Source organism: Neltuma alba, unplaced genomic scaffold, assembly GCF_004799145.2.
Source record: "Neltuma alba isolate B1F8T4 unplaced genomic scaffold, ASM479914v2 tig00008130_pilon, whole genome shotgun sequence".
Taxonomy (NCBI): Eukaryota; Viridiplantae; Streptophyta; class Magnoliopsida; order Fabales; family Fabaceae; genus Neltuma; species Neltuma alba.
The window spans coordinates 26,900-40,057 of NW_021634955.1; the positions used below are offsets into that span (position 1 = coordinate 26,900).

A 13,158-nucleotide genomic window follows, 5' to 3' on the forward strand; every position below is an offset into this window, starting at 1 on the left:
ATTGTTCAAGGCCCAACAACAAAAAGGCCGTTAGATGGGCTTACATAAGAGATCTTGATGGCCCAAAAGCCCATTTGAGAGCCCAAAACTCTCAAAACGCCAAACTCAACCGATTTTAAGAGGCTTCAAGGTGGAAACCAGCGGCACAGTCAACTATGTCACATGCTCCCTCATGTCATGCTTAATAAAACTACCCACCCATGCGGGGGCAACGCCAGACCCAAAAACGACGTCGTCCCCACCGCCCCTTTCCCCTCCCTACCGCCGTACAATCATGACGCCCACCGCCTCTCCCCCGCCTCGATCGTCCCACCCTTCCTCGTGAGTGCTGTCGGCGCCACCTCGTCCTGGCTTCGTAATCGTCGGATTCGTTACCTCTTGATCCTGCTTTGCTCCCCTCTCCTCCTTTGCCTCCTCTTCTTCGCCTTCCCTTTCCTATGCGCCGTAGATCTCTGCCTCCGCCGCTGTCTCTGGCGGAAATTCTTCCGCGATTCCCGCGACGATGATCGGCTGAGACGATGCGAGGAAGGTTGCAGTGGATGCGGTGGCGATGAGGAGAAGGGCCTCTTGCATAGGTACTTGGAGGATCAGCTTCGTCTGGTCGGATCTATGTATGAGTGTGGGGATGATGAAGATGAAGAAGCACAAGAAGAATTTCGAAGGGCCCTAGACGTTGAGAATCTGCACAGCAGTATGACTCCTCTATTGAGCTGATCAATTCCCTTTACTTTTTTTTTCCGTTTTTTTGGGGATGAATAGAAAAATTTTCGTTTTGCGAGTTTGTGTAGACAAATATCTAACTTTGATGCTTGATAATTGTAGATTTTTCAACTGTATTGAAGATTTGACTTTTTATTAGTGGTTGCTACTTGCATCTCACCTTTGGTTTTTTCTCGCCATCTTGGTAACATTTCCCCCCAAAAATTACTGATTCTGGCAAAATTGTAACATTTAAATTACGCAGAGATATTGTCAGCTTTAGTCCCGTCTGTTTCTTAGTTCCAAGTTTTTTCTTGTTATAGTATATCAGAATTATATTACAAGAAATGAAACTTTAAGTTCGAAGCTTGACAAACTTTACTTTAGAAAAGATTATTATGCCCATTAAAAAATAGGAAGCATTGCATATAGTCTCTTCAAATGGAACATTGATTTTGCTGTGAGTTGCAGTGATGTATCTAATTAACTCCAGAGCTTCAAGCTGTTTGCTACGCCTTGTTTTGTGTGCGCTCGCGCACTCTTTTTTCCCAAGAAGGTAGGTAACGTGGAGAAATAAGAATTTGGATTCTTTGATACCAAATCGTTTCTGAACTTTCACACACACACACACACACACACAGAGTGATGCAAATAGGTGGAGATGATTCTTTTGGTTTAGATGCGTATCAAGTTTATGAATTCAGGGGATACAAATCCAGAGAAGAACTTACACACCCTTAATGTTGTTCACTTTGTGGGCTGTATGTGACAGCTGTGGGAAAATACCATTTCCCTCACAATAGTTGGAGTGAAGCTTCATGAAGCAGCCATATGATTGATCATTTTCTTTTGGAGTATCAGCTATTAAACTTAAAATGTTTGATGAGGTAGTTTTATTCCAATTGTTCTTAGACATTCATCCTTGTTAAATCTGTAAGAATTTTAAGTAAATATTCGGTTGTAATTTATAACCAAGGCAGCCCAGATGCATCTGCTGATATATTCTTCATGTTTTGTATTGGCCAAAGAGATTTACGGTTATCTTGGAGGGTGCATGGAATGAAGACGGTGAAGTATGGCTTAAATTAAAGAACATGTTGTTGGGTCGGGGACGAGGAAGCATCCTCTGTTGATCACTGTAACTACTCGCAGGGAGAAAGTAGGAAGGATTATATATGGACATCCACTTGATCCATTAAGATGCATGACATTTTTTAGTGATCCTCGGCTTCAGCACTTTTTGTTGCTCTAGAGGAATAGATCTCTAACACGATTTCCTACTTATAAAAAGTTTCAATGCCACTATACCTCAAGACTATTGGCAGCTTCTGTAGGTTTTGGGGCCAATTTGAAAGTTCTCTTTGAGAGTATAAAAGTCTATTTGGTATGATAAAAATAAAGAAAAACTTTTTTAATGAATTTCATTTTGAAAAAAATAGGAGAAGTAGGATTACAAGTGTTTAATTAAATTTTTATCTTATATTTTTTATTAAAATTTTATAATCACACTTCTTCAATTTTTCAAAAATTGAAGTCGTTTAAATTTTTTCTCTTCTCCCTCCACTTCCTTTATGCCAAACCGATGGTAAGGGCATTGATGTTAATTTGAAATTTGATTTGAATGTTTATTACGCTACTATTGAGCTGTTTTTATGAATTTTAATAGCCATTTCAGGCTTTATGTGGATTCTTGTGTCTATGATATAATAAGTTAATAACAGTACACGTAGGTCATAATTTATAAAATTTACAAGTCCCATCCGTACTGTCTTAAAGAAGAATGGGAAGTAATTGAACAAACGTTTTATCTCAATATGATATCAAAAGGTCATAGGACTGGCTTTTGAGTATATGAGAAAAATTCATCAAAATTTTTAGGTTAAAGCATACTAGTTCTTTAACTTTACTTAAGATTTCATTTTAGTTTCTTAACTTTAAAAGTATGTTTTTAGTCTTTTAACCTTAAAATCATTTGCAAAAAACAATGATATTGATATCTTGTATGTTGGTAAAATATTTTTAAATGGTAACATATTAAGTTTAATTTTTACGAGAACTATGATTGTTACAGAAAATCATCATTTAATATTAAAGATTTTAGAGTTAAAGAACTAAATGTATATTTTAGTAAAATTTTTATTTTTCATTATCATTAGAATTGGATTCACCCAAATACCAAACTTTTTAACAAAAAGGAAAACCTCCACTTCAGCATCTAAAATGGATTCAAAATCTCTGAAGAACTAATTTTGTAACCGTTAAATAAATTAAGTACCGCATAAAGGAAAGTCTATAATTAGATTATTGTTATAGGCTTTGTGTTTTGTACGTATTTTGTGAGAATGATGAATTAGGGGCAACCTTTTTTTATTTTTTTTATTTTGCCACCGAATTAGGGGAACCCTTCCTAAAAGATAGTCTTTAATTGTCCTTTCATTTTGCTGTTTACATGGATAGTGTGAAATCTAAGTTTTTTTGATAGTGATGAAATTCATAATAATTACCATCTTTTTTTTTTTTAAATGATGAGCAAAGAGGAAGTTATGAGCCTCTTCGAGTACCATGTTATTAATGCTCTTTCAGATCATAAGAGTCAAAATATATGTGAGGGTATACACTTGAAGAGATGGATTATTTTACATAAAAAGAAAATTCGGGGGAAAAAAATAGAATGTCTGTGCATCGAAAAAATGAACAAATAATTGCATTTGATTTGAAATTGTATTAATAAATAATTGATGGGATATGAAACAATGACTTATTAGGATTTTCAAATATTCAGCTTTATTAGAAAAAATTTAGAAATATTTTTTTTAATTTTAATTGATCGTTATCTTTTTACATCTATTCTTTATTGTTATCTTTTCATTTCATTTTAGAACTTTTTACAATATTATGTATTTAATTCTTTGGATTAGATTTGAGTTTATATATAGTTTTTCATCTCATCTCATTTTGCAAGGTACCTATGGATTGGATAAATTTTGGTTTGAGTTCTCTCTTTCATTCTCTGTATTTTTTTTATACCTCTTTTTCTCCCAGCTAGTCTCTCTTTTCTGTTACCCTTTTCTCCTTCTCCATTAATAGCTACTATCGTTATTGACCAGACATTAAAATGTAGCTCTTCACAAGTATCTAATAGGTTGTTTTTGAACCATTTTTCTATCATTAGAATGTTTGAAACTTGCATGAGTAAGAGTGTGTTTGTCATCACGTTTGAAAGCCTAACCTGACTTCCCAACCGGTAAAAGTTGGGCTTGTGTGACTCGTTATGTTTGGCTCAATGATTTGGCAATCTGGTTTTTCTGTCTCAAATGGGCTCTTTCCATAAGCTACATCATCTTACTTTAGACGGTGAAGACCAGCGGTGCAGTAAAGAAAACTATTAGAGAGCATTTATTATTGTATTTAAAATTTTTTACCTACCCATTTACCCTTTTGCATGCATAACTCCTCTCTGGGAAAAAAGGAAAAGAAGAAAAAACAGAGCTAGCAGCTTCTAATTTTTTCATTCATTTATTTATTTATCCATTAAATGTATTTAATTAAGCATTTCAGTATTTTTTTTTTCAATTTCTTGATAATAATAAATTAATTTTTTATTTCTAATAATTTTATTTTCAATAATATATTAAATGTATATTACTTAATAAAATTTATATCCTTTTAAATCATTTTGTATCTAAACTGATTTTTTTTTATTAATCATTCAAATAACTTTTAATTTCTTAAACTGAAATGTTTTACGAAAACCAATCCAAACATAATCACTTACCCTGTCTGATTTTTACCCAAACACATCCTAAGACAAGTATCAGAATTTATGCAATTTCCTCGAATAACATAATCATGTATTTGTCTCCACTTTTCACTTTGAGAAATACGAAGCATCTCTTGGTCGGTTCTTTTCTTTCCACCTAATCCCGTTGCTGGCTTTATAGAACTAACTTATAATTTCCTTGTAAATAATAAAGTTGTTTTACAATGCAAGTAATCAATTAACTGTTTGCTTTCCAATGACATTCTCATTAGAACTGTTATTATAGCTTTGGCATTTTCTGCTGGGCTAATTAAAATTTGTCAAAAGTTTATAATTCTTAGTAACTTGTTCGAGATAGAATACCCACATAGCGGTTACTTGTATGTGTTGAATAATGGCTCCAATATCAATCAACTACACATAAGGAAACTGAATGGAGAATTTACATATTATTGGACTGAAAAATACTGTACATCTCATGGATCCCCTGTTTATGATTCAAGGGCCAATCCCTATTTATACAATAAATAATCAGAAGGAAGTAAAACCAAGAAGGTTAAAGAAGGCAGGTGTTGTATTGAGTAATACGACACACTAATAATTACAAAGGGTTCTATTTTAACACCCCCCTCTAGTTTGGGGCTGTACAAATCTATAGTCCCTAACTTACCTAATAATTTCCTTTGTACATCTCCCCCAACTGCTTCGGTCAGAATGTCTGCTGTTGATCAATGGACTTTACATGTTTTAAATCAATTTGCTTCAGCTCCCACTTTTCTCTGATGAAGTAGTAGTCTACCTCTATGTGTTTAGTATGCTCATGATAAACTGGATTAGCTGCTATATGAATAGCTGCCTGGCTGTCATAGAAAACATTCACTAGTTCCTGATGCTGAATTTTCAGATCTTTAAGCAATCCTAATGCCCATATAATATCAGATGTAGTCATGCTCAACGCCCTGTATTCAGCCTCAGAAGAAGACTTGGAAACTGTGTTTTGCTTCTTTGTCTTCCATATTACTAAAGATCCAGCAAACTTAAGTAAATACCTAGTAACTGAGCGCCCCGTTGTACCACATGAAGCCCAATTAGAGTCACAATAACACTCCAATTGAAGTCTTCCTTCTAAACTTAGAAATATTTCCAGTTTGTCCCTTTAAATATCTCAGCACTCCTCTTGCAGCACCCATGTGTGCTTTGGTTGGACAATGCATAAATTGACTTAGGGTCTGCACACAAAAAGAAATGTCAGGTCTGGTCATAGTCAGGTATATTAACTTACTGATCAATGTTCTGTAGCTTTCTGGATTGCTCAATAACTCCTCCTTCTTGCTTTTACCTTTTTAATAAGGCATAAGCTTGAGGTTCTGTGGAAAGGGAACAGCCAAGGGCTTGCACCCACTCATTCCTATTTTAGAAAGTAAATCTAGGACATATTTCCTTTGGGATAACACTATCCCTTTTTCAAACTTAGCCACTTCTATATACCAAGAAAGTATTTCATTAACCCAAGATCCTTAATTTTGAAAGTATTATGTAGAAAACTTTTTGCAAGTTTAATTCCTTTTTCTGAACTTCTAGTTATCAACCAGAATTAAAACAATACCATCATCACAGTTCTTAATGAATAAAGAATAATCATTCCTAATTTGTTTGAAACCCCCTAATTTCAAAGCTTGTGAGAGCTTTTGATTCCACTGTCTAGAGGCTTGTTTCAAAGGATAGAGAGATTTTCTTAATTTGCATACCATGTTCTCCCTCTTAATGTCAAATCCCTTAGGAATTGACATATACGCTTCCTCATCAAGGTCTCCATGCAAAAAGGCATTATGTACATCCATTTGGAACAAATTCCATTTATTTACAGCAGCTAATTTCAATACTAATCGAACAATAAACATATTAACCACAGGGGAAAACATTTCATGATAGTCTATCCCCTCTTTTTGATTGTATCCTTTAGCAACTAAGCTAGCCTTATATTTATCTATACTCCGATCAGAATTATATTTGATTTTATACACCCACTTGCATCGTATGGGCTTTTTATCTTTAGGCCATGGGACTATGTCCCAAGTATGGTTGCTCTTAAGAGCCTTTATTTTGTTTTCTATTGCTTTTATCTAATTTTCATCTGGAGCTGCTTGCTGATATCTTGTTGGTTCAGATGCAGAGTCAATGGCATTGAGAAAGCATATATAATCAGGAGAAATATTAGAGTAAGACAAGTAGTTGTGAATAGGATACTTACATCTCTTCTGCTGCTGTTTTGGTTCAGTTCTAGAAGTAAGGAGGGAACAAACATAATCATTAGACCAGATAGGGGGCCTTCTATCCCTAATGGGTCTAGTTAGGATAGATTAAGGTTGATTGTTGATTTCATTTTGGTCATTAAAAACATTTGTTTCATTTATGTTTGTTAATTCATGATCTTCACCATTGATTTCATTATTAATTGGAATTCTTGTACTATTTTGCATCTGTAAAATTTCTAGTTCAAACCAGAACATTTCTTTCAAGTCTTTATTCACTCCCCCTTGTTTTTTTCTCACAACATCCTTAAAGGGAAATTTATTTTCGAAGAAATTTACATGTCGACTTACCGAAATTGTTTTTGTGTTTAAGTCAAGGAGGACAAAACCTTTTTGATTTTTGGGGTATCCTAGAAAAACACAAGGAATGGCTCTAGGTTGCAGTTTATCAGTGACCCTAAGATCTATGGCATAAGCTAGAGAACAAAAAAATTTCAAATTATTCAAATCAGGTTTGGTTCCATAAATCTTCTCATAGGGTGTTTGGTATCCTAATATTTTAGAAGGAATTCTGTTTACTAAATAAACAGCCATTTTTACACACTCACCCCAAGATTCCACAGGGACATTTGATTTCAACATTAAACTTCTAGTTATCTACATTATTGTTCTCTGTTTTCTTTCAATTACTCCATTTTGTTCTGGAGTGTGGGGACAAGAGGTTTCATGGATAATGCCTTTTTCTTATAGAAAGCTTCTCAATTCATTATTCTTAAATTATGATCTATTGGCACTTCTAATTTTCTTAACATGCGTGTGAAATTGAGTTCATATGTAGGCAGAGAAATTCTTAATATGCATAACTGATTCAGATTTATTTCTCATTAAAAATATCCAAGTTCCTCTAGAGAAGTCATCGACTATGGTCAGGAAATAGTGATAGCCATGATGTGTTAGAGTCCTATATGGATGATAACCTCTCAAAATTCCTACTGAATTAAGCTGATTTAACATTCTTTTATTGGGTTTATAAGTCAATTTTGCAGGAAACAAAGCCTGAGGAGAGTAAAGAATGGAGAAAGAGATGAAAAGAAGCCATCCGCCGTAGCCTATGGAAGAAAATGCCGCGGCGGATCACACAGAAAGGGAGGACTGCGCCTCTGTGAAATCCGCCGCGGCGCCCTGCTGCATCCGCCGTGGCGCCCAAGCTACCTCGGAAGCAACCTGTTCGGTGAAATCTGCCGCGGCGCCTTGCTGAATCCGCCGCGGCGCCTGGCCCCTCGCTGCTGTGCGTTTTACTTCCTAACTTAAAAAATTAGGGCATATAGAGGTGGACACGGGGGTTTTCAGAGAGAGTTCGACTTTTGGAGCAATTTTGGAGGCTGGCTCTGCTAGGGTTTGGAGTTTTGGAGGCTTGGAACCTTTGGGCTTGAAGCTAGAAGAGATTCAAAGCTTGTATCTTGAATTTTCTGGGTTTCCTTCTTCTTCCCTTCTTGTTTCTGCTATGACTACTAGATACTCCTATAGTTGTAGTTCTTTACTTGCCATGTATAGCTAAATCCGTTTTTCTAGGGTTATTTTGATCTATTGTATGGATTGAGACTTGGGTTTTACTATCTCTTTAGTGTTAATGATAATATTCAGTTGTTTTTACTTTGAGCTTAATGCTTCCTTTTGTCTGGCCATCATTTGGATTGATTGATTGATTAGTTTAACTTGAGAAAGTTAAACTAATTCGTGAACTTAGGTAAAAACATGCTAGTCCAGAAATTTATTTGAGTGAATAGATGGTTTGTCGATTGATCAGAGATGTATTTGTTGACCTAGCATAGACTAAATGGGTTTTGGTTTTTAAAGAGCAACCTTTTCAAACAAATGCAAGAGATTGCTGTGTTTTAATGGTGTTTGCAACATTTGGTTTTGACTTGAGAAAGCTTAATCAATTCTATAAACCCAAGCTAACTGAATTTATTGTAAAACACTATTTGAGAAGTAATTAATCCAGTTTCATGAAGTACTTTAGTGAAGAATAACCCTAGTCTATTAATTGTTTCAAGGTCGATTTGATTTTATACTGCTTTAAACCATTGTTTTCTTAACTTTCATTTCACAAACTCTTTTACAACAATTATTTCACTTAACCTAATCAAATACACAATTATGATTTTTCAACTCATCTAGCCTTAGTCTCTGAGGGAACGATACTTTTTATATTACTTGCGACCCGTCCACTTGCGGTCAAGTTATTTGGTGAACAACTTTTTGGTGCCGTTGCCGGGGACTAACGGCTAGAGTTTTTGAGGTTGATTGTCCTTATTGTGTGCTTGGTTACGCTTAAGTTCCATTTAGCATTTGTAGTAATTATAGGTAGTAGCAGTAGTTTATTTTGTTCATTTCTCTTGATAAGTTTGATACTTTTGTTTTTGATTTGAATGTGCAGGTAACCCCTGACGCATGCAAGGAAGACTGGAAGTTATTGTGGAAGAAGTTATTGAAGAAGTATCCAGGTCGGGAGAAACTGAAAACACACCGGAGATTCAACAACAAACTCAGTTACTTCCGCCGCCGCTGCCGTCCACCACCACCACCTGAATCAGAATCAGAAGAAAACATGGCGGAGGAAGATGAGAACGATGTGTACACCCTGGATGACTATTTGGATAAAGAAGGGCAGACTTTTCACTCAAGTATCCGGTTACCAGACATTCAAGCCAGGAATTTTGAAATCAAGCCCGTTATGATTCAACTACTGGGGATGATGGGTACTTTTGAAGGAAATTTTAAGGATGATCCGAATGAGCATTTGACCAAGTTTATAGAGGTTTGTGAGAACTTCAAACAAACTGGGGTTACTAAAGATGCACTGAGATTGAGATTGTTTCCCATGTCATTATCTCACAAGGCGAAAACATGGTTGAATTCTTTACCTGAACACTCCATTAAGACTTGGGATGATCTTGTGTCTAAGTTCAAGGGCAGATTTATTCCAAGGGGCAAACGTGCTACTTAAGGGGTGAATTGCTTTCTTTCGAGCAGCATCCGGATGAGTTATTTTATGAGGCTTGGGAAAGATTTAAGGATATGTGGAGAAATTGTCCAAATCATGAGCAGAAGAAATATGTTCTAATGGAAGCTTTCTGGAATGGGTTGAATGATCAGACAGTGACAATGCTGAATACCGCTTCAAACGGAGGAATCGAAAAGATGAAGGTAAATGAGCTATATGAACTGTATGAAGAGGTGGCATCTAGCACTATGCAACAGTATAACAAGAGAAGGCAAAGTTCTGGGAGATATAAGGAGCCTAGTTCTTCATCATCAAGGGATATTGCATCGCAACTTGAAGCAATATCTAAGAGATTTGACAATCTGGAATTGCAGATTAAGAAAGGAAATGCTGCAGGAGTTCATGCACTTCAAGCTCCGGGATACACTTGTGACCATTGTAATGAGGAACACCATTCTGATCAATGCCCATACACCTTGGAGACAGTCAATTATATGAATAATGCACAAAGAAGACCACAAGGGAACCTTATTCTCAAACTTACAATCCAAATTTGAGAAATCATCCAAATTTCTCTTGGCGAAATGGGCCAAGTTGAATCCCCCACAAATATTACCATCCGGTGCTAAACAAATGGGGCCTCCTGGTTTTCATGGTCAACCACAGCAACATCAATTGCAACAGCAGCATCCTCAAAAGGAAGATTCCAAAATTGAGAAGATGTTTGCTCAATTATTGCCAATCAAGAATCTGCAAGGGCTGAGAATAAGGCAACATTTTCTCTCCATGAAACTGCCATCAAGAATCTCGAGGTGCAAATGGGTCAACTGGCTTCACAAATGAATGTACTCACAAGAAGCAGCTTACCAAGTGATACCATTCCCAATCCAAAAAGGGATGGTAATGAAGAGTGCAAAGCGATCAGTTTGAGAAGTGGAAAGCAATTACCTGACATTCAGAGGCCTAGTCAGACCGGCAAGGACATCACTAACAGTATGGCGACTGACCTTGATACAAATGAGCTTTCAGAAGAAGGTGGTATAGTAGAAGAGGAAGAAACCAAGAAAAGGAAACAAACAGAAGAAAATCTCACTGATGTGGTTCGAGGAAAGAAGGTAGAGGGTGAAATGGTTGATGATAAAAAGAGGAAGACAACTCCCCCTCTTGCTACACAGATGCCGCCGCTTCCATTTCCTCAAAGGTTCAAGAAGAAAGATGAAGATGTCCAGTTCAAGAAATTTGTGGACATGTTTAAGCAATTACACATCAACATCCCGTTTGCTGAAGCATTAGAGCAGATGCCTAAGTATGCTAAGTTTCTTAAGGATGTTCTCTCCAAAAAGAAGAGATTTGGTGAATTTGAAACGGTGGCTCTGACTGAAGATTGTAGTGCCATCTTGCAGCGAAAACTCCCACCCAAACTGAGAGATCCAGGCAGCTTTTATATTCCTTGTAACATAGGCAAACACTTCAATGGAAAAGCCCTATGTGATTTGGGAGCAAGTGTTAACTTGATGCCTCTAGCTGTATTTAATCGATTAAATTTGGGTGATGCAAGGCCAACAACAGTTACATTGCTCTTTGCCGACAGAAGTATCTCATATCCAAAAGGGATTGTAGAAGATGTCTTGGTGAAGGTAGACAAATTCATATTCCCAGCTGATTTCATTGTGTTAGACTGTGAGGTAGATTGGAATATCCCCATTATTTTGGGACGGCCATTTTTAGCTACTGCAAGAACCCTCATTGACGTAGAAAAGGGTGAGATCACCATGCGAGTAAATGATGAGAAGGTGATATTCAACATGAATCAAGCCTTGAAGTTTCCAGATGATTCTGCTCACTGTAATTGTATTGATGTGATTGATTCCACGGTGCAAGAGGAGCTGATTAACTCTTTGACCAAAGACCCATTAGAAGCATTGTTGATTGGAGAAACAAGTAGTATTGATGGCAAGGTTGAAGCTTATGCAGAAATGATGAGTATTGAAGCGTTTCCGTATCGAAAAGCTAAGACTTTTGAGCCTCTAGATGTGACTAGTGCTTTGAGCTCTCCTCTAAAGCCTTCTGTGGATGAACCGCCGGTGTTGGAGTTGAAGACTTTACCATCACATCTCAAGTATGCCTACTTGGGTAATTCTACCACTTTACCTGTGATTGTTTCTTCTAAGTTGTCCACGTTGCAAGAAGAGAAACTGTTAAGGGTCTTGAGACACCACAAGAAAGCTATTGGGTGGTCCATAGCTGACATCAAAGGGATCAGCCCTTCTATTTGTATGCACAAGATTTTATTAGAGGATGGTCACAAACCTTCTATTGAGCATCAAAGGAGATTAAACCCAGTTATGAAAGAGGTAGTCAAGAAAGAGATCCTTAAATGGCTTTCTGCTGGAATAGTCTACCCTATTTCTGATAGTTCATGGGTGAGCCCAGTTCAATGCGTCCCTAAAAAAGGCGGTATAACTGTAGTGGCTAACACCCAAAATGAGCTAGTTCCAACTCGTACTGTGACTGGGTGGAGAATTTGCATGGATTATCGAAAGTTAAATACAGCAACCAGAAAAGACCATTTCCCGCTGCCATTTATTGATCAGATGTTGGATAAACTTGCTGGGCAAGAATTCTTTTGTTTCTTGGATGGGTATTCAGGATACAACCAAATTGTAATAGCCCCAGAAGATCAAGAGAAAACAACCTTTACTTGTCCATATGGCACGTTTGCTTTCAAAAGAATGCCATTTGGTCTTTGCAATGCTCCAGCAACATTTCAAAGATGCATGATGGCCATCTTTGCTGACATGATTGAGAAAACAATTGAAGTGTTCATGGATGACTTCTCTGTTTTTGGAGATTCTTTTGATTGTTGTTTAGATAATTTGGCGGCTGTTTTGCAAAGATGTGAAGAAACTAATTTGGTTCTGAATTGGGAAAAATGTCACTTCATGGTGCAAGAGGGCATTGTCCTTGGTCATCGAGTATCCAAACAAGGCCTAGAAGTTGACAAGGCAAAGATATCTGTTATTGAGCAATTGCCTCCACCAACAAGTGTTAAGGGTATTAGAAGTTTCTTGGGTCATGCGGGATTCTACCGTCGTTTCATTAAAGATTTCTCTAAAATCACTAAGCCTTTGTGCAATTTGTTGGAGAAAGATAGGGAGTTCAAGTTTGATGACACTTGTATGAACTCTTTTGAGGAATTAAAGAAGAAGCTCACCTCAGCACCCATTTTAGTGGCACCTAATTGGGAGCTACCCTTCATCATTATGGCAGATGCTAGTGATTTTGCCGTTGGAGCAGTTCTAGGACAAAAAGTAGATAAGGTCTTCCATCCCATCTACTATGCTAGTAAAACTTTGGATGATGCCCAACTTAACTACACTACTACTGAGAAAGAATTGCTTGCAGTGGTGTTTGCTTGTGAGAAATTCCGGTCTTATATT

At 36.7% G+C, this 13,158-nt stretch overlaps 2 protein-coding genes and 1 non-coding gene across 3 annotated transcripts; 2 read left to right on the forward strand and 1 right to left on the reverse strand.

Moving 5' to 3' along the window:
• The first annotated feature begins 127 nt into the window (after positions 1-127).
• LOC114753769 (uncharacterized) lies at positions 128-2,080 on the forward strand. Its single transcript, XM_028942479.1, has 2 exons — positions 128-691; positions 1,472-2,080. Exons 1-2 carry the CDS (start codon positions 163-165, stop codon positions 1,519-1,521), a joined length of 579 nt encoding a protein of 192 aa, XP_028798312.1. The 5' UTR covers positions 128-162; the 3' UTR covers positions 1,522-2,080.
• A 7,634-nt stretch (positions 2,081-9,714) lies between these two features.
• LOC114753770 (small nucleolar RNA R71) lies at positions 9,715-9,821 on the reverse strand. Its single transcript, XR_003741046.1, has one exon. It is a non-coding gene; the product is annotated as a small nucleolar RNA R71 (small nucleolar RNA).
• A 715-nt stretch (positions 9,822-10,536) lies between these two features.
• On the forward strand, positions 10,537-12,593 carry LOC114753764 (uncharacterized). The gene is made up of 2 exons (XM_028942473.1): positions 10,537-12,434; positions 12,590-12,593. Exons 1-2 carry the CDS (start codon positions 10,537-10,539, stop codon positions 12,591-12,593), a joined length of 1,902 nt encoding a protein of 633 aa, XP_028798306.1.
• The last annotated feature ends 565 nt before the right edge of the window (positions 12,594-13,158 follow it).

Bases quoted from the DNA above. Each gene is read 5' to 3' on its own strand.
- LOC114753764 (XM_028942473.1), top strand. From the start codon at position 10,537: ATGGGTCAACTGGCTTCACAAATGAATGTACTCACAAGAAGCAGCTTA.
- LOC114753769 (XM_028942479.1), top strand. From the start codon at position 163: ATGCTCCCTCATGTCATGCTTAATAAAACTACCCACCCATGCGGGGGC. The intron at 692-1,471 runs GTATGACTCCTC...TGTATGTGACAG, and splicing joins CGTTGAGAATCTGCACAGCA to CTGTGGGAAAATACCATTTC.